This window comes from Aquarana catesbeiana, linkage group LG05 (assembly GCF_042186555.1).
Source record: "Aquarana catesbeiana isolate 2022-GZ linkage group LG05, ASM4218655v1, whole genome shotgun sequence".
NCBI classification, from domain to species: domain Eukaryota; kingdom Metazoa; phylum Chordata; class Amphibia; order Anura; family Ranidae; genus Aquarana; species Aquarana catesbeiana.
This window is the reverse complement of record NC_133328.1, coordinates 653,756,787-653,778,398: the sequence shown is the minus strand read 5'-3', so window position 1 is coordinate 653,778,398 and position 21,612 is coordinate 653,756,787. Positions and strand designations below refer to the sequence as shown.

General features: G+C 49.6%; 1 protein-coding gene across 4 annotated transcripts in view; it reads left to right on the top strand.

The window, feature by feature from the left end:
* The window catches only part of AGAP3 (ArfGAP with GTPase domain, ankyrin repeat and PH domain 3), an 80,696-nt gene that overhangs the window by 17,439 nt on the left and 41,645 nt on the right, over positions 1 to 21,612 (top strand). For 3 of the 4 annotated variants that reach the window (XM_073632616.1, XM_073632614.1, XM_073632615.1), the window contains 3 exons: positions 1,014 to 1,141; positions 2,991 to 3,146; positions 12,216 to 12,308. In XM_073632616.1, the coding sequence (XP_073488717.1) occupies positions 1,014 to 1,141; positions 2,991 to 3,146; positions 12,216 to 12,308 (377 nt within the window). The remainder of the gene's footprint in view (positions 1 to 1,013; positions 1,142 to 2,990; positions 3,147 to 12,215; positions 12,309 to 21,612) is intronic. The other variant, XM_073632612.1, reaches the window with a different exon arrangement.

The window sequence follows — 21,612 nt, the reverse complement described above, 5'->3', positions numbered from 1 at the left end:
TCATCCATGGCAGCATATTGTGTTACCAATGGTTTGTTTGGTGACTGTGGTCCCAACTGCCTTGAGATCAGTCACAAGCTCCTCTCATGTAGTTCTGGGCGGATCCCTCACTTTTCTCATGACCATCCTCACCCCATGAGGAGAAACCTTGCATGGAGCTCCAGGCCGAGGGCGATTGATGGTTATTTTGTATTTCTTCTATTTGTGAATAATCGCTCTAACAGTGGTCTCCTTCTCACCAAGCTTCTTGCTGATGGTCTTGTAGCCCATTCCAGCCTTGTGCAGGTCTACAATAAGAATTTGTAAAATTCACATGAAAACTAATCTCACAAACATAAAACAAAGATGCTGCACACCTGAATGCTTGGATAGAAGACTAAATAATTGTATACAAATAACGGTGCACTGTCTCTTTAAATTATCCCACACATATAAATGGTACAATACGTCCAGTGCAATAATACAATAGTAAATGTGCCAACCCACACCATGCAAATGTGAAACACAACAATCTTGTGAATCGTGGCCACTTATCGGAACATTAGACCCACCAAAATGAAGAGGTCTAAAGCGCTCGGAGATAAGTCACCAGATCCGGCCACCACAGAAATAGCTCTGCTTCTGGGAGTGTAATGGTCAATTGCTGCTGATTAGGGTGATCCCAAGCCGGGTCATATTCTTAAGGTAAGCCCCACAAAAAAGAAGAGTAATCCATAGTGCATTATCCTCAAACAGAATGCTATTTATTAGATAGGGATGTACTCACAAAGGTAATGTATACAATCCAGCATTTGTGATGACGTTAGCACCAAAGCTCTGCCCCTACGCGTTTCGTCCATGTAGAAGTTTTCAGGGAAATGGCATTGTGTGTTTTGTGTCGGCACATTCACTGTTGTATTATTGCACTGGATGTACTGTATCATTTAATGACACAGCGCCCCCATATTTGTATACAATTATTCTTTAATTATCTCTTGTCTCCTCTTTAATTGTCTTGTCTCTTCATTTTTCAGTGGCGCAGAAGGTGGTCGCCCTCCGTAAGAAGCAGCAACTTTCCATTGGTCCATGTAAATCTCTCCCCAATTCCCCAAGCCACTCCTCCGTGTCTGCTGCCACCATTCCATCCATGCACATTAACCAGGTAAGAGCAACGAGTCGGCGTCCATTATGAACAATCATTTGGGAAGCAATTAAATCCATTTTCTTTATGAAAATAATTTGAAATGACAACACACTAAAATCGAGGTGCAAGCAGCTTTCATTGCCCCCTCCCCCCACAGCCTGTATGGCAGAGGTCCCACCCCTTGTCTGCTTCTTCCCTTCCCACCATATTTTGGCTTCCCCATCACTATGATGGGCTGTCTTTCTGGCCAATAGGGATGCATGGGAGGGGCATGGGCAAACTCAGCCGCTACCTGGGGTTAAAAAGTAATTTGAATATATTAACATGCAGCTGACATCTGTATGTGAGTATGCCAGATATCAGACTCTTGGCCGGGAGGGCGGTGCTGAGAGCCTTCACTGAGGACCTTCCCTGAGAGCCTTCACTGAGGACCTTCCCTGAGAGCCTTCACTGAGGACCTTCCCTGAGAGCCTTCACTGAGGACCTTCCCTGAGAGCCTTCACTGAGGACCTTCCCTGAGGACCTTCCCTGAGAGCCTTCACTGAGGACCTTCCCTGAGAGCCTTCACTGAGGATCTTCCCTGAGAGCCTTCACTGAGGACCTTCTCTGAGGACCTTCCCTGAGGACCTTCCCTGAGAGCCTTCACTGAGGACCTTCCCTGAGAGCCTTCACTGAGGACCTTCCCTGAGAGCCTTCACTGAGGATCTTCCCTGAGAGCCTTCACTGAGGACCTTCTCTGAGGACCTTCCCTGAGGACCTTCCCTGAGGACCTTCCCTGAGGGCCTTCCCTGAGGGCCTTCCCTGAGGGCCTTCCCTGAGGACCTTCCCTGAGAGCCTTCCCAGGGGGACCTTCCCTCGCTGAGAGCCCTCGCTGAGGGTGCTGAGGGCCTTCGCTGAGGGCCTTCGCTGAGGGCCTTCGCTGAGGGCCTTCGCTGAGGGCCTTTATGGAGGGCGCTGAGAGCCTTCGCTGAGGGCCTTTACGGAGGACGCTGAGAGCATTCGCTGAGGGCCTTTACGGAGGACGCTGAGAGCATTCGCTGAGGGCCTTAACTGAGGGCGCTGAGAGCATTCGCTGAGGGCCTTTACTGAGGGCGCTGAAAGCCTTCGCTGAGGGCCTTTACTGAGGGCGCTGAGAGCCTTCGCTGGGAGCACTTCGCTGAGAGTGCCTGAGGGCGCTCAGAGCCTTCACTAAGGCTGGAGGAGAATTCAGTTGTATAATTGGGTTATGGGATTTCAAGAAGATGGGGCTTGTAGTGGGTTTGGCAGGGTGGGGTGTGGTTAGAGGAGGCAGAATGATGTCTGCTCTATGACTATGTTGACAGAAGCTCACCATTTGAGTGAGTGGTGGGACATTGGAATAGACAATGTCTGGAGAACGGCTGTAAACACTCACCTCACCCCCCCCCAAGCCATGACATATGTCAGGCAGTTGATGGGGAAATGCTGGCAAGCTGCCGGGGATGATTGTCATTCATTCGGTGGTCGCGGTTCAATATACTTCATGATGGGATTTTATGGTTTGGATTGTTTTTTTTGTTTTTTTTCGTGTAAATAAAGTTTTTATTGGTCATACAAATACAGCTGTGCAGTGTGTACCCGGCACCACAGAATGCTGCCATGAATGAAAGTAGAGGCAGTGAGTGTGCCGGTCTGTACTCGTCCTTGTATTCAGGGAATGGGTTGTATGGCGGTGGGGGGTGGCAGACCGGTTGTTCCTTCTTTGTAAATATTCCGGTCATCATGAGACCAGATAATGATGTCATCCAGGCAGAGGGCTGAGCTCGGCCTGTACTATGCTGCAGAATGTTCTTCTATTGTGTTTGTTCTCCAATAATCTTATCCAATGTATCTATTTTATTCTATGTAGGCCACCAATGGTGCCGGAACATTCAGTGACTACTCCTCCTCCGTTCCCTCTACTCCCAGTATAAGCCAACGTGAACTGCGTATCGAGACCATCGCAGCCTCCAGTACACCAACCCCAATACGCAAGCAAAGCAAACGCCGTTCCAACATCTTTACAGTAAGTACCTTGTGTGAGATTACCAGAACACCCAGCTTTCCTTCTGGGATTGGGGGGAGGGTGTAACCAAGGGCCACAGTGAAGCCTCGCTAGGATCAGGAAAAATTATAACCAAGGGCCATAGTGATCATCTAGAGCAGTGACACCACACCAGAGTAACAGACTTCTACAGTAGTCTGCAGAGAGAGAGACCACACCGAAAAGTAAGAGACATCTAGTCTGGAGAGAGAGACCACACCGAAGAGTGAGAGACATCTAGTCTGGAGAGAGAGACCACACGGAAGAGTAAGAGACATCTAGTCTGGAGCGAGAGACCACACGGAAGAGTGAGAGACATCTAGTCTGGAGAGAGAGACCACACGGAAGAGTAAGAGACATCTAGTCTGGAGCGAGAGACCACACGGAAGAGTAAGAGACATCTAGTCTGGAGCGAGAGACCACACCGAAGAGTGAGAGACATCTAGTCTGGAGAGAGAGACCACACCGAAGAGTGAGAGACATCTAGTCTGGAGAGAGAGACCACACGGAAGAGTAAGAGACATCTAGTCTGGAGCGAGAGACCACACGGAAGAGTGAGAGACATCTAGTCTGGAGAGAGAGACCACACGGAAGAGTAAGAGACATCTAGTCTGGAGCGAGAGACCACACGGAAGAGTAAGAGACATCTAGTCTGGAGCGAGAGACCACACCGAAGAGTGAGAGACATCTAGTCTGGAGAGAGAGACCACACCGAAGAGTGAGAGACATCTAGTCTGGAGAGAGAGACCACACGGAAGAGTAAGAGACATCTAGTCTGGAGCGAGAGACCACACCGAAGAGTGAGAGACATCTAGTCTGGAGAGAGAGACCACACCGAAGAGTGAGAGACATCTAGTCTGGAGAGAGAGACCACACGGAAGAGTAAGAGACATCTAGTCTGGAGAGAGAGACCACACCGAAGAGTGAGAGACATCTAGTCTGGAGAGAGAGACCACACCGAAGAGTGAGAGACATCTAGTCTGGAGAGAGAGACCACACCGAAGAGTGAGAGACATCTAGTCTGGAGAGAGAGACCACACGGAAGAGTAAGAGACATCTAGTCTGGAGAGAGAGACCACACCGAAGAGTGAGAGACATCTAGTCTGGAGAGAGAGACCACACCGAAGAGTAAGAGACATCTAGTCTGGAGAGAGAGACCACACCGAAGAGTGAGAGACATCTAGTCTGGAGAGAGAGACCACACCGAAGAGTGAGAGACATCTAGTCTGGAGAGAGAGACCACACCGAAGAGTGAGAGACATCTAGTCTGGAGAGAGAGACCACACCGAAGAGTAAGAGACATCTAGTCTGGAGAGAGAGACCACACCGAAGAGTGAGAGACATCTAGTCTGGAGAGAGAGACCACACCAAAGAGTGAGAGACATCTAGTCTGGAGAGAGAGACCACACGGAAGAGAAAGAGACATCTAGTCTGGAGAGAGAGACCACACCGAAGAGTGAGAGACATCTAGTCTGGAGAGAGAGACCACACCGAAGAGTGAGAGACATCTAGTCTGGAGAGAGAGACCACACCGAAGAGTAAGAGACATCTAGTCTGGAGAGAGGGACCACACGGAAGAGAAAGAGACATCTAGCCTGGAGAGAGAGACCACACCGTAGAGCAAGGGTAGGCAACCTCGGCCCTCCAGCTGTGGTGAAACTACAAATCCCATCATGCCTCTGCCTCTAGGAGATTGCTTGTGTTTGTCAGGGTCTTGCAATGTCTTGACTTGTAGTTTCAAAACAGCTGGAGTGCCGAGGTTGCCTACCCCTGCCGTAGAGTAACCGGCATCTAGTCTCGAGAGAGACCACACCGGAAAGTAACCAACATCTAGTCTAGTCTTGAGAGAGACCACACCGTAGAGTAAACGACATATAGTCTCGAGAGAGAGACCACACCAGAAAGTAGCCGACATATAGTCTGATCTCGAGAGAGACCACACTGGAGAGTAACCGACATCTAGTCTGAAGAGAGAGAGACCACACCGGAAAGTAACCAAAATCTAGTCTGGAGAGAGCACACTGGAGAGTAACCGACAACTAGTCTGGAGAGAGAGACTACACCGGAAAGTAACCGACATCTAGTCTAGTCTCAAGAGAGACCACACCGGAGAGTAACTGGCATCTAGTCTGGAGAGAGACCACACTGGAGAGTAACCGGCATCTAGTCTAGAGAGAGAGACCACACTAGAGAGTAATTGGCATCTAGTCTGGAGAGACCACACTGGAGAGTAACCGGCATCTAGTCTGGAGAGAGAGACCACACTAGAGACTAACCGGCATCTAGTCTGGAGAGACCACACCGGAAAGTAACCGACATCTAGTCTGGAGAGACCACACTGGAGAGTAACCGACATCTAGTCTGGAGAGACCACACCGGAAAGTAACCGACATCTAGTCTAGAGAGACCACACTGGAGAGTAACCGACATCTAGTCTGGAGAGACCACACCGGAAAGTAACCGACATCTAGTCTAGAGAGAGAGACCACACTAGAGAGTAACCGGCATCTAGTCTGGAGAGAGAGAGACCACACCGGAGAGTAACCGACATCTAGTCTGGAGAGAGAGAGACCACACCAGACACAGTAAGGTACCACGCATCTACACCAAGGAGGAGAGAAAACACAGTGGAGAGTAATGAACTTCCAGACCAGAGAAAGAGAAGTAACATTGGGGAGTGACACAATTCTAGACCAAAGAGAAAAACCACCCCGCAGAGTAACAGACCTCGGTAATCACACTGGAGAAGACCACACATCTAGGCTGAAGAGAGGAATCACACCAAAGAGTAACCGAAATCCAGACCAAAGAGGAAATAACCACTTGAAGGAGTAACAGAAATCTAGAATCGAGAGGGGAACCACCCCAGAGGGTAACGCACATCTAGATCAGAGAAACCACACGAGAGTAGTGCATGTCTACACTGGAGAGAGCAATCACACTGAAGAGTAACAAATGTAGACCAGAGAAAGAGAGAAAATGCAACTAGACTGAAGAGAGAGGAACTACACCAGAGTGTAACCCACATAAAGACTATGGAGGAGTTCTACTGGAGCGTAACAGACATCTAGACACTAGAAAAGAACCACACCAGAGGGTAATACTTATCTAGACCTGAGAGGAGAACCATATTGGACAGTAGAGTACATCTGGCTCAGAGAGGGAAAGTACACTGGACAGCATATCTAACTAAGAAAGTTAAAACATGCAGAAAAGTAACATAAATCTGAACCAAGCAAATGAAACGCACTGAAGAGTGACACGTTTCTAGTCCAAAGAGAGGTACCATGCCGGAGAGTAACACACATCCAGAATAGAGAGAGGAACAACACTGGAGAGTATCACACATGCAGAACAAAATGAAAGGCACTGAAGAGTAATATAAATCTAGACTGGAGAGATGAACCACACCGGAGCGTAACACATGTTGAATCCAGAGAGAGGAACTATGCTGGTGAGTTTTATAAATCTAGACTGAGGAGATGAACCCCACCGGAGAGTAACACATGTCTAATTCAGAGAGGGACCATGCCGGGGAGTATCATAAATCTTGACTGAATAGAGGAACCATACCTCATGATAACACACATCGAGACTGGGGAGAAAGAGACACCACTCTGGAACAATAAGCTTGTAGAACAGAGAGAAGAACCTAATCCGAAACCTGGACCCAAGAGAGGAGCTTAATAGAATCTTGTATATCTAGACCGGAAAGAGGAACCAAATGAAAAATAATAAACATCTAGGTAGAAGGATCACTTTGGAGAGCATAGAACCCCTTCTAGAAAACACACTCAAGCCGCTTACAGACACGCATTGCACACTCATTATCAAACCTGAGATGGTTGTCCCACAGGAGTGTGACCTGAGAGCCATGAATAGGACATTGTAGGTCCCGTTGTAGACGGGTTGTGTTGGGGGAAGTTAGAGCCCTTTTCTGTAATTGTCTTCATCAGAACTTATGTTTCTTTTCTTTTGTTTGTTTTTTTTATTGTGGCTGTTTTGTGGTTATGTGCACTTTGTACCATCCAAGTGATGCCGATACACAACAGGCTTTCTGATACCAACTGTTTATTTGTTTCCTCTTTTTTTATCTTTGTTTTGTGTTCAATAATGGAGGGAAGGGCTGCGCACCGGTCCTTCTTCCCTTATTGGCCTCATGATTCCCCTTCATATACTGAGCTAGGACTCTCCTGCCAGGCTCAGCACATCATCAGGAGGGCGGACATCACTTATTAGTATGTTTTATAAGGAGCCCAGCACTGCCTCTGAGAACCAGCCTGGCATCGAAACCCATAACAGCTGGCAAAGCTCTTCCTCCTCTTTTTATGGGTGCTCCACCTTCAGATGACCTAAATAGAATGCTGACTCCCGGCTTCAGTGAAGGGTTTTATCAGCCGGGCGAGCTGCATGATTGTCTGCCTGAGGACATACACAGCAGAGACGTGTTTATTAAAGTCAGATAATATCCAACGATCGGCATAGTCAGAGGGAAGGTTGGTTCGATGTGTCCCACCTTTACCAGTTACATTTCCTATTCACTAATGATTTAAATTGGAGCCTCGTCCTCCATTCTGTCAGACATATTTGGGTTGGGACCAGTACTGATGTTTTGGCACAATTTACAAGAGAATCGGCTAAAGTTAGTTGAAGGGATAATTAGAGCACAGTGAAAGGGGTAATTATATTTGGTGAGAACTGGAGTAAACCATAATTGATGTTCAATGGGGGATGGTAATGAGAGCAGAAGATGAGTGGTGGGAAGGCCATGCTAAGACAAATGTCTACAAAACTGAAGAGTCCTATGTTTTGGGGAAGATAAACTTTAGTTTTAATAGGATTGGGGAAAGAGTAACATTGACTGGAATAGGATTGGAGGAAGGGTAACATTGGCAGGGATGGGAGTGGATGAAGGGTAACATTGGCTGGAATGGGATTGGAGGAAGGGTAACATTGGCTGGGATGGGATTGGAGGAAGGGTAACATTGGCTGGAATGGGATTGGAGGAAGGGTAACATTGGCAGGGATGGGAGTGGATGAAGGGTAACATTGGCTGGGATGGGATTGGAGGAAGAGTAACATTGGCTGGAATGGGATTGGAGGAAGGGTAACATTGGCTGGGATGGGATTGGAGGAAGGGTAACATTGGCTGGAATGGGATTGGAGGAAGGGTAACATTGGCTGGGATGGGATTGGAGGAAGGGTAACATTGGCTGGAATGGGATTGGAGGAAGGGTAACATTGGCAGGGATGGGAGTGGATGAAGGGTAACATTGGCTGGGATGGGATTGGAGGAAGAGTAACATTGGCTGGAATGGGATTGGAGGAAGGGTAACATTGGCTGGGATGGGATTGGAGGAAGGGTAACATTGGCTGGAATGGGATTGGAGGAAGGGTAACATTGGCTGGGATGGGATTGGAGGAAGGGTAACATTGGCTGGAATGGGATTGGAGGAAGGGTAACATTGGCAGGGATGGGAGTGGATGAAGGGTAACATTGGCTGGGATGGGATTGGAGGAAGAGTAACATTGGCTGGAATGGGATTGGAGGAAGGGTAACATTGGCTGGGATGGGATTGGAGGAAGGGTAACATTGGCTGGAATGGGATTGGAGGAAGGGTAACATTGGCTGGGATGGGATTGGAGGAAGGGTAACATTGGCTGGAATGGGATTGGAGGAAGGGTAACATTGGCAGGGATGGGAGTGGATGAAGGGTAACATTGGCTGGGATGGGATTGGAGGAAGAGTAACATTGGCTGGAATGGGATTGGAGGAAGGGTAACATTGGCTGGGATAGGATTGGAGGAAGGGTAACATTGGCTGGGATGGGATTGGAGGAAGGGTAACATTGGCTGGGATGGGATTGGAGGAAGGGTAACATTGGCTGGAATGGGATTGGAGGAAGGGTAACATTGGCTGGGATGGGATTGGAGGAAGGGTAACATTGGCTGGGATGGGAGTGGATGAAGGGTAACATTGGCTGGGATGGGATTGGAGGAAGAGTAACATTGGCTGGAATGGGATTGGAGGAAGGGTAACATTGGCTGGAATGGGATTGGAGGAAGGGTAACATTGGCTGGAATGGGATTGGAGGAAGGGTAACATTGGCTGGAATGGGATTGGAGGAAGGGTAACATTGGCTGGGATGGGATTGGAGGAAGGGTAACATTGGCTGGGATGGGAGTGGATGAAGGGTAACATTGGCTGGGATGGGATTGGAGGAAGAGTAACATTGGCTGGAATGGGATTGGAGGAAGGGTAACATTGGCTGGAATGGGATTGGAGGAAGGGTAACATTGGCTGGAATGGGATTGGAGGAAGGGTAACATTGGCTGGAATGGGATTGGAGGAGGGGTAACATTGGCTGGAATGGGATTGGAGGAAGGGTAACATTGGCTGGGATGGGATTGGAGGAAGGGTAACATTGGCTGGAATAGGACTGGAGGAAGGGTAACATTGGCTGGGATGGGATTGGAGAAATGGTAACATTGGCAGGAATGGGATGAAGGTGGAATGGGGAGTAGAGTTTAAATGAAATGTTGATATCTGTAGGAAGAACTGTGTTTTAGGTGATTTGATGGTGGAGATCCCGTGTAGTTGTGCTCTGTCATCTCTCCCCCACCCGCTCTAGACTGTCACAGAACATCTCCATATGTCCTGGAACAGTTTCTGCCAAATTGTATCTGCTCTAGGGGGTCTTCCATAGTAGTCCCAATCAGAGCGATCCTCATATCAGCCCAGACATGCCGCCCTCCACAATTCTCAACGCTCCCACTAAACAAGTATACCTGTCTGGTCTCCTCACTCTCCTCTTCTCTCTTCTTCTTTCTTATTTCTCTCTCCTCTTCTCTCACTTCTCTCCTCTTCTCTCACTTCTCTCCTCTTCTCTCACTTCTCTCCTCTTCTCTCACTTCTCTCCTCTTCTCTCACTTCTCTCCTCTTCTCTCACTTCTCTCCTCTTCTCTCACTTCTCTCCTCTTTCCCTCCCTTCCCATCTTGTCTCCCCTCTTCTCTTTCTCTTCCTCCCCTCTTCTCTTTCTCTTCCTCCCCTTTTCTTTCTTCCTCATTCCCATCTTCTCTTCCTTTTCTTCTTCCTCATTCCCATCTTCTCTTCCTTTTCTTCTTCCTCTTTCTCTTCCTCCCTCTTCTCCCTACCTTCTCCCCCCTTTCTTTTCTCTCTTCTTTTTGCCCCTGATATGGGTGTCTCCCGGGTTGGGCTCTGGCAGTGCTGTGATGGATGTTCAGCTCAGTGTTGTGGTTTCCCTCCATCCACCCGCCATCTTCCATCTTCATGGGTTGAATGTTCGTGTCATGGCCATCCCTGTATATATTGATAAGATGATGTCGGCCTGTCATTGGTCACAGTGATGTGTCAATGTGAGAGTCTCCTCTCTCTCTCTCTCTCGTCCCTTTTCTGTACTGGAACCTTTCACCTTTTCTAGACTGGGACCTTTCAGAGGCTTCCGCTGGCTCCTCTGCCACCTCCTCAGAGTCGTGTGTCTGTCCTGCGCAAGTATCTGACTGCTCACTCAACCAACTGCCCCTGAGTGGTGGCCTTACACCCCATCTTCCTCCCTCCTGTGGGGTAGAGACTGAACGGAACTATACGGGACATCCCCTCCTCTTCTTCCTCCTCCGTGCCTGGGCAGGCGCCGCTGAGTGCTGGAGACCCTCCGCCCTGCAGCCTGCACGGAGCCACCACACCACACCACCACCACCTCCTCCTCCTCCTCTTCCCATAGCCTTGGAAAAGACATGGAGACTTGGATGTGGGGGATCCACGTGGGAACCCCCACCCCCACCCCATCTTCTTGACATGCTGCTGTTTCTTCTTCCTGTCTGAATGTAATCCTTGTGCTGTGTATCTCCATGGAAGCACTTTTCTGGAGCCAGCGTTTCTTGCGGATTGTACTTTTCCTGCACCTGCCGCCTGTACATAGAGAGATCGATCGCAGACTCACCGGCCATCTATAATGCTGTTTTGTACTAGATTTCTTCTCTTCATTCTTGAATTCTGTTCTGGTGACAGTCTGTATTCAATAAACGGATTGGAATGGATCTGTCTGCCTGTGTCTGTCCCCTTCATGCATGTGACATTCCATGCTTCTCTCCCAGCAGGATTCCCGCTGCCGCACAGGATAGGGGGGAAAACGCAGGGCCAGTGTGGGTGGGGTGCCGGTGCTCGGCCTGCACCGCCGCCTGTGTGTGTGCTGTGGTCCTTCCTCTCCCCCGAGTATGTGCTGTCCTTCTCCTTCCTCTCCCCGAGTATGTGCTGTCCTTCTCCTTCCTGTCCCCAAAATATTTGCTGTCCTTCTCCTTCCTCTCCCCCGAGTATATGCCGTCCTTCACCTTCCTCTCCCCTGAGTGTGTGCCGTCCTTCACCTTCCTCTCCCCTGAGTGTGTGCCGTCCTTCACCTTCCTCTCCCCTGAGTGTGTGCCGTCCTTCACCTTCCTCTCCCCCGAGTGTGTGCCGTCCTTCACCTTCCTCTCCCCCGAGTGTGTGCTGTCCTTCACCTTCCTCTCCCCCGAGTGTGTGCCGTCCTTCACCTTCCTCTCCCCCGAGTGTGTGCTGTCCTTCACCTTCCTCTCCCCCGAGTGTGTACCGTCCTTTAACCTCCTCTCCTCTGTGCGTGTGTTGTCCTTCACCTTCCTCTCTCCCCGTGCGTGTGATGTCCTCCTCCCTCCTTTCCTCCTTGCGTGTCGTCCTCCTCCCTCTCCCCCGTGCATGTGTCTTCCTCCTCCCTCTCCCCCGTGCATGTGTCTTCCTCCTCCCTCTCCCCCGTGCATGTGTCGTCCTCCTCCCTCTCCCCCGTGCATGTGTCGTCCTCCTCCCTCTCCCCTGTGCGTGTGTCGTCCTTTCTTTCCTCTGTGTGCGTGTCGTCCTCCTTCCTCTCCACCGTGTGTGTATGCATCTCCCCCCAATCCCTTTCCTGTCCTGTGTGTGCGCATCCCCCCAATTCCTCCCCACTTCCTGTCCTGTGTGGCGTGGGTGTGTGCACAGCTCCCTCCTGTACCATTGTAATGTGTGGCTGTATCTTGTTCTCTTCCAGTCTCGGAGGGGCGCAGAGGTGGACAGAGAGAAGAGAGCCCCGGATTGTAAATCTGAGAGTGTTGGCAGTGGAAGAGCCATTCCTATCAAACAGGTGGGGTTCCCCCTGAGCGGAGCGTGTGTGCGTGTGTTTGGGGGGGAGTAGAGAGGGCAGGTAGCTCCTTGTAACGTTGCGGCGTCAGCCGGAATCCCGCCTGTGTCACCGCACACTCAATGCTCTGTGTTTGTGGGCCGTCATGTTGCTTTGTACATCTGCTTTACCTGTGTGAGAATACTGCTCATAATCTGTGTGGGGGAGGGGAGGGGGGCTAGATTGTGGGGGAAGGGTACACCTTTCATTGCCTGCTGTGGTCTCCATCTATGAACCTATTGATGGGAATTGTCTGTAGCAACCAACCAGATTCTTACAGAAAGAAGGCGGGGCCATTGTGCTGAAGGCTGCAGTCAGTACATCTTACACCCAGAACTGAACGGGGCTTCTGAAATGGCCCGTTCAGTTCGGTCCCAATATATTCCATAGTACATCACTTCCTCCTGGTGACTCCACAGGAAGTGATGACAGCAGATGTTCTCAACCCTCCTCACATTTCCTGTCTTGGTAACACACTAGGAGAGTCTGGGTGTGACGATGAGAGTGCTTCTAACCCTTCCCCTAGATGTAGATTCCCTGCAGCGGCCACCTCTAATATAAACTAATCCTTCATTGTGATGTCACCGCCATATATGGACCTCACTAGCAGATTTCCCTGGCGTACCTCGGCTTCCCTTGTCGGCTTTCGGAGAGGCGGCCATGTTGTTTGTGCTGAAGATGGAGCCAATCGAGTCAGAAGACCACAAGTTAGAAGGTAAGGTGAGGGAGAAGCTCCCAGCCAGGCTGCCAATCCCGGCTTCAGACTTCTAGTGTGCCTTATTGATGGACTGTGCTACCCAGTGTTACCCATCAGCTTCTTCTGGTCCTTCTCCATAACTGAGAATCCGGTTGGTTGTTATGGAACAAGTTTGCCCACTCTCCCCTTGGACTAATGTTCCTGGAAGGTTCCATAGTTGGGAATTCTGGGTAACGGGTTCCTGGCACAGATTAGAGCGGCTGAACTTGGTCAATGAGGCCACCCATAACATGAAGCGACCAATAGGAAGGATCAAAGGCTTGACTGGTTGTATCTCACCTAGCATTGAGGTCTGACCTGTGAGTGGTTGTATCTCACCTAGCATTGAGGTCTGCCCTGCGAGTAGTTGTATCTCACCTAGCATTGAGGCCTGCCCTGCGAGTGGTTGTATCTCACCTAGCATTGAGGCCTGCCCTGTGAGTGGTTGTATCTCACCTAGCATTGAGGCCTGCCCTGTGAGTGGTTGTATCTCACCTAGCATTGAGGCCTGCCCTGCGAGTGGTTGTATCTCACCTAGCATTGAGGTCTGCCCTGCGAGTGGTTGTATCTCACCTAGCATTGAGGCCTGCCCTGTGAGTGGTTGTATCTCACCTAGCATTGAGGCCTGCCCTGCGAGTGGTTGTATCTCACCTAGCATTGAGGCCTGCCCTGTGAGTGGTTGTATCTCACCTAGCATTGAGGCCTGCCCTGCGAGTGGTTGTATCTCACCTAGCATTGAGGTCTGCCCTGCGAGTGGTTGCATACCTGTCCATAGAAATAACATGAATCTTCCAATAACTTCCAGTATCCATTGCCAGAGTCACATGACACCAATGACATCACTGCTGTCCAGATGTGAATAATGACGTCACTGGTTATCAAATACGGGGAGCGGCTTAATTGTTTATTGGGTATGAGTGAGAGAATAGCTAATTCAGGTACAAGTGATGACATCACAGCTTCCCAAATACTAGTGATGATGTCACTACTCTGATACAAAGTCACTGCGTCCAGATACTAGTGGTGATGTCACTGCGTCCAGATACTAGTGGTGATGTCACTGTGTCCAGATACTAGTGGTGATGTCATTTTTTCTCAGATACAAGTGATGACATCAGCACTTCCAGGCACTAGCGATGATGTCATTACTCAGATAAGAGTGATGACGTCACCGCTTCCCAAGTACGAATAATTACATTATAAAAATACCAAAAGAGCAGAATTGGAGTTTTAAGGTGCAAAAAAAAAAATCAATGAAGATCGAAAAATATATATATTTTATTACATAAACATAACTAAAAAAAAAAAAGAAAGAAAATAGTTCTAAAAAGGGGGGCAAATAGAGCCCCGGGGGTCACAATACAAAAGAATGGTTGCCTCTACATGTTTCACCACAATCATGGCTTCTTCTGGAGCTTTTGTAGGACCTTTATACAGTACCACCCTTCAGATCACGGTTCCGAAGAATCCTCAGGGCCCCACAAGAGGTCCAATAAGGGGTCTGTGTACCACAAAATAGGGGGGAACGATAACCCTGCAACCACACCCTGTTATAATACAAAGTTTACGAATTCATCAACTTATCCTTCTATCCTTTCCAAGACGCAAACGTCATCTGCTGACGGTGAATTTCTAGAGGACTGTGCCCCCGGAGCACTTCCTTCTCTTCGTTTACCAATCTTCCTTAACGTGGAATCGGTGTGATACCTTTAAACCAGGGAAGATCAAAGATAGTCGGCCTATCCCAAGGGATTAACCCTTTCAAACTTGGTTTGGAACCTTGCAGGTAACGGGGTTAGTGGCCACAGCATTTTTTTTTATTATGTTTATGTAATAAAATTTTTATATTTTTGTAATATTAATTTTCATTGATATTTTTTTGCACCTTAAAATTCCAATTCTGCTCTTTTGGTATTTTTTTTTAACTCATTTAAGGGAGGTGGTGCATATAGTGAAGTCTCCACCCACTAATATTAAATTTAATTATATTAATTACGTCACAACTTCTCCAATACAGTTGATGATGTCACCGCTTCCCAGATACGAGTGATGACATCACTGGTCCTCATGACGGTCTGCAGTGTACTGTGATGGCCGTCACCCTCCTGAGTTGAGAAAGGAGAAGCGACCCCGAATTCCAGCAGAGTGATGGGAGCCATATTCTTATTGATCCCGGGGAGTCGCAGTTTATCCGGCTCCATCCTTCTATGAAATATGAGGGGTGTGGAGACCGAAGATTGCCTGACCTCTGCCTGATCTCATCACCAGCTTATACAGGGAGAGGTGCGGGTGATAGGACACCATAGACGATGTATACAGTCCAGCCCCATACCTGAGAGACAACCGGAATCCTTGCCAGAGTTGGCTTAGCCCAGGGAAGTAATAGATGACACCGGAGGCCAGGCCCCTCCCCCTCCCTCAGGCACACCCATTCAATATTTCTCTGATTGGAGAAGGGAAAGGAAGCAATCCTCCTCTTAATGAAGTCACCAAAATGGACCAGACCGGCACAGAACCACTTTCAGTAGGAGACCACCATCATAGTCTATCATAGATTATCCAGAGTCTCCCACCCTGCAGCCCCTGGATAATAGTGTTCTATATGTATATGAGATTAGATGTCTTCCCTTTGTGCCGAGCCCCGGCACTGAACACCCAACACAGGAACCAGAGGAGAGCGACCTTCAGCAGGAGACCACCACCACCACCACCATGGTCTCCCATAGATTATCCTGAGGCTCCCACACTGCAGCCCCTGGATAATCGTGTTCTATATGAGAGGTCAGATGTCTTCCTGCTGTCTGTAAGAGAGCTGTGTCGAGCGCCGTCACTGAACACCCAACACAGGAACCTTGAAGAGAACCACCTTCAGCAGGAGACCACCACCAAGATCTCCGATAGATTATCCAGAATCTGCCACACTGCAGCCCCCGGATAATAGTGTTCTATATATGAGAAGTCAGATGTCTTCCCGCTTTGGGGAGGGTCATGACTGAACACCCAACACAGGAACCTTGAAGAGAACCACCATCAGCAGGAGACCACCACCTCCATGGTCTGCCTGCCATCTAAGAACAGACAAATGAGGCCATAAGGGGGAAAGGCCACCAAACATCGACAGCTGAAGTTTAGTAAATCAAGACCATTATGAACCATGATCTTCACAGAACAAATGTATGGCCAATCAATTTACAGGATGTCTGAAATGCCATAAGTCGGCATGGACCAAAATCCTGCATCTTGATAAAGAAGGCCTCCGTGGTACTGAAAATGTGGCCCCTGAGCGCATATTCATGGTTAAAAAAAAGTTTCTCCTTTCTTAAAATGAACTAGATCATTGCGCACACAGCCCCCTTCCGTACATACCCCCCCCCCCCCCCCCATTCTTACCCCACCATTTAGTCAGTGCAAGCTTTCTTCCAGTTGGAGCTTACACAGGGCTGAGGTTTCTCCCAGCTACCTTGTGATTAGTGTTGGGCCAATCAACCAGTGCCAGCATTGTCACATATGGCTGAACCAAGTGGGCGGGGAGAGAAGGGAAGGTATGTCTTACAATAAGTAAAATTATTACCAAAAAAGTCAAGAAGGTGCCCCCTTTGTATAATAATATATATATATAGAGAGAGAGTATATCTCTCATACCCTACCAGCCCATAGACTTATTTACCCTTCATACCCCACTAGCCCAGCCCATCAATTCTATGTACCCCTCATACCCCACCAGCCCAGCCCATAACTCATCAACCTTATATACTCTCATGCCACCAAGAGCCCAGTCCATAAACGCTATATACCCCTTATACCCCACCAGCCCATAGATTTATTTACCCTTGATACCCCACTAGCCCAAACAATCAATTTTATATACCCCACTAGCCCAAACAATCAATTTTATATATTCCTCATCCCCCCACCGGCCCGTAGCCCTATTTACCCTTCATAGCCCAGCCCATCAATTCTATGTTCCCCTCATGCCTATAAGCCATCAACCTTATATATCCAAATACCACCAAGAGCCCAGCCCATAAACACCATATACCCCAGTAGCCCATAAACACTATATACCCCAGTAGCCCATAAACACTATATACCCCAGTAGCCCATAAACACTATATACCCCTCTTACCCCACTAGCCCATAGACCTATTTACCTTTCATGCCCCACTAGCCCAGCTCATCAATTCTATATACCCCTCATACCCCCACCAGCCCAGCCCATAACCCATCAACCTTATATATCCTCATGCCACCAAGAGCCCAGCCCATAAACACTATATACCCCCACCAGCCCGTAGCCTTATTTACCCTTCATAGCCCAGCCTATCAATTCTATGTTCCCCTCATGCCCATAACCCATCAACCTTATATATCCAAATGCCAACAAGAGCCCAGCCCATGAACACCATATTCCCCTCACCCCCCCCCCCCCACCAGCCCAGCCCATAACCCATCAACCTTATATATCATCATACCACCAAGAGCCCAGCACATCAACCATATGTATTCCTCATACACCCATCAGCCCAATAAACCCCTCATACCCCCACCAGCACAGCCCATCAACCCTGTATACCCCTCATGCCCCTGCCAGCCCATCACTCATCAAATTTTATCCTTCATACCCCTACCAGCCTGGCCACTCAAATCTTTATATCCATTATACCCACACTGGCCCAGCCCATCAACCTTATTTAACCCTCATACCTCTACTAGCCCGGTCCACCAACCTTTTACACCCCCATAGCTCCACCAGCCTGAACAACAACGCTATATACACCTCATTACCCCACCAGCCTGGAACAGCAACCCTATATACCTTTCATACCCCGCCCAGCCCATTACCTCTCTGTACCCATCATCCTCCCACCAGCTTGGCCCATCAACCCTGTATAGCCATCATGCCCATCAAGCCTACACACCCCTTATGCCACTACCTCTGGCCTATCAACTTTCTGTAGCCCTCATACCTCTACCACCTCATCCCATTAGCCCTATATATTCCTCATACACTCAGCAGCTCTGCCCATCTATCCTATGTACCTTCCTAACCCCACCCACCAGCCTGGCCCTTCAACCCTGTGTACCCATCACACCCCCCAGCCCCTCCCATCCATTATATGTACCCCTCATACCTTCCTAACCAAACCCACCAGCCTGGCCCTTCAACCCTGTGCATCCATCTGACTCCCCAGCCCCACCCATCCATTATATGTACCCCTCATACCTTCCTAACCCCACCCACCAGCCTGGCCCTTCAACCCTGTGTACCCATCACCCCCCCCAGCCCCACCCATCCATTATATGTACCCCTCATACCTTCCTAACCAAACCCACCAGCCTGGCCCTTCAACCCTGTGCATCCATCTGACTCCCCAGCCCCACCCATCCATTATATGTACCCCTCATACCTTCCTAACCCCACCCACCAGCCTGGCCCTTCAACCCTGTGTACCCATCACCCCCCCCAGCCCCACCCATCCATTATATGTACCCCTCATACCTTCCTAACCAAACCCACCAGCCTGGCCCTTCAACCCTGTGCATCCATCTGACTCCCCAGCCCCACCCATCCATTATATGTACCCCTCATACCTTCCTAACCAAACCCACCAGCCTGGCCCTTCAACCCTGTGCATCCATCTGACTCCCCAGCCCCACCCATCCATTATATGTACCCCTCATACCTTCCTAACCCCACCCACCAGCCTGGCCCTTCAACCCTGTGTACCCATCACCCCCCCCCCAGCCCCACCCATCCATTATATGTACCCCTCATACCTTCCTAACCAAACCCACCAGCCTGGCCCTTCAACCCTGTGTACCCATCATACCTCCCAGCCCCACCCATCCATTATATGTACCCCTCATACCTTCCTAACCCCACCCACCAGCCTGGCCCTTCAACCCTGTGTACCCATCACCCCCCCCCAGCCCCACCCATCCATTATATGTACCCCTCATACCTTCCTAACCCCACCCACCAGCCTGGCCCTTCAACCCTGTGTACCCATCACCCCCCCAGCCCCACCCATCCATTATATGTACCCCTCATACCTTCCTAACCAAACCCACCAGCCTGGCCCTTTAACCCTGTGTACCCATCATACCTCTCAGCCCCACCCATCCATTATATGTACCCCTCATACCTTCCTAACCAAACCCACCAGCCTGGCCCTTTAACCCTGTGTACCATCATACCTCCCAGCCCCACCCATCCATTATATGTACCCCTCATACCTTCCTAACCCCACCCACCAGCCTGGCCCTTCAACCCTGTGTACCATCATACCTCCCAGCCCCACCCATCCATTATATGTACCCCTCATACCTTCCTAACCCCACCCACCAGCCTGGCCCTTCAACCCTGTGTACCCATCATACCTCCCAGACCCACCCATCCATTATGTACCCCTCATACCTTCCTGAACCCACCCACCAGCCTGGCCCTTCAACCCTGTGTACCCATCTGACCCCCCAGGCCCACCCATCCATTATATGTACCCCTCATACCCTCCTAACCCTACCCACCAGCCTGGCCCTTCAACCCTGTGTACCCATCATACCTCCCAGCCCCACCCATCCATTATATGTACCCCTCATACCTTCCTGAACCCACCCACCAGCCTGACCCTTCAACCCTGTGTACCCATCTGACCCCCTAGCCCCACCCATCCATTATATGTACCCCTCATGCCTTCCTAACCCCACCCACCAGCCTGACCCTTCAACCCTGTGTACCCATCTGACCCCCCAGCCCCACCCATCCATTATATGTACCCCTCATACCTTCCTAACCCCACCCACCAGCCTGGCCCTTCAACCCTGTGTACCATCATACCTCCCAGCCCCACCCATCCATTATATGTACCCCTCATACCTTCCTAACCCCACCCACCAGCCTGGCCCTTCAACCCTGTGTACCATCATACCTCCCAGCCCCACCCATCCATTATATGTACCCCTCATACCTTCCTAACCCCACCCACCAGCCTGACCCTTCAACCCTGTGTACCCATCTGACCCCCCAGCCCCACCCATCCATTATATGTACCCCTCATACTCCACTAGTCCAGCCCATTAGGCCTATGTACCCTTTATACCCCTCCCCCCCAAGCCTGGGTTATCAACTTTGTATAGCCTCATACCCCCACAAGCCTGGTCCATCTACCCTCTATGCCCTCATACCTCCACCAACCTGGCCCATGAGTCAGGTGTGATATAATGCCGGTTTGTTAACGTGGACCATGTATAAAGGCAGTTTGTTTATCCCACACACAGATCCCTCCCCACCCGCTGACCACATTGTCTGAATCATATGTGCACTTGGCTGAAGAGCTTACATTTTATTAGAGGAGATAATGTTTATCTGGTAGCTATGGACCAGCGAGTCATACCTCCAGTGTGGAAAAGATAAGTGAGGACATGCAGAAACAAATCATGGACATTATGAGAACAGAGGTATGTGTTCTTAAAGGAACTTTTACCCCAATCTTCTAGATGTGTTCTGCCCTGTGAGGATGGAATCCCAGGAGCCACCATTGCTGACTGACAGATGCAGGTTTTATGTCATCCTCATCTCCGCTTCTCTGACCTGAAACAAGCATGCAGCCAGTGACACCAGAACTGGCCCCGGCACACATGTTCCTGGAAAGGAAGCATTGATAGGGAGGGACAATATTTCTAGCTTAGAAGCCGGATTAGAAAGAATTGTGACAGATGATTGATGCTCGGGGTAGGTGAAGGCGGCAGAGGACAAGCTTGTCATTTCATTTGTGTGTAAATCGTACTACGGGCGGATGAAGCAGTGACTCGGCCACAGTGGATTCCTCAGTGCTCTCTGAATCCTGAACACCAAGCTCTCCCGCTTCCCAGGATGTCCCCACCCTCCATCCAACCATCACATCCCACCAAGACCTCTGAGTATCTACAATGGTGGGATCTCTCAGAGGGAGTATGTACAATGGTGGGATCCCCTTTTTAATGCGTGCCAATATTCTGTTTGCTTTGTTAGCAGAAGCTTGGCATTGCATGTCATTGCTGAGCCTATCATCTACTAGGACCCCCAGGTCCTTTTCCATCCTAGATTCCCCCAGAGGTTCTCCCCCCAGTGTATAGATTTCATTCAGATTTTTACCACCCAAATGCATTATTTTACATTTTTCTACATTGAACCTCATTTCGGAGAAGTTATTGCCCTGCTTAGCTTAGTATCGTCCACAAATGCAGAGATTGAACTGTTTATCCCATCCTCCAGATCGTTTATGAACAAATTAAATAGGATTGGTCCCAGCACAGAACCCTGGGGAACCCCACTACCCACCCCTGACCATTCTGAGTACTCCCCATTTATCACCACCCTCTGAACTCGCCCTTGTAGCCAGTTTTCAATCCATGTACTCACCCTATGGTCCATGCCAACGCACCTTATTTTGTACAGTAAACGTTTATGGGGAACTGTGTCAAATGCTTTCGCAAAATCCAGATACACCACGTCTACGGGCCTTCCTTTATCTAGATGGCAACTCACCTCCT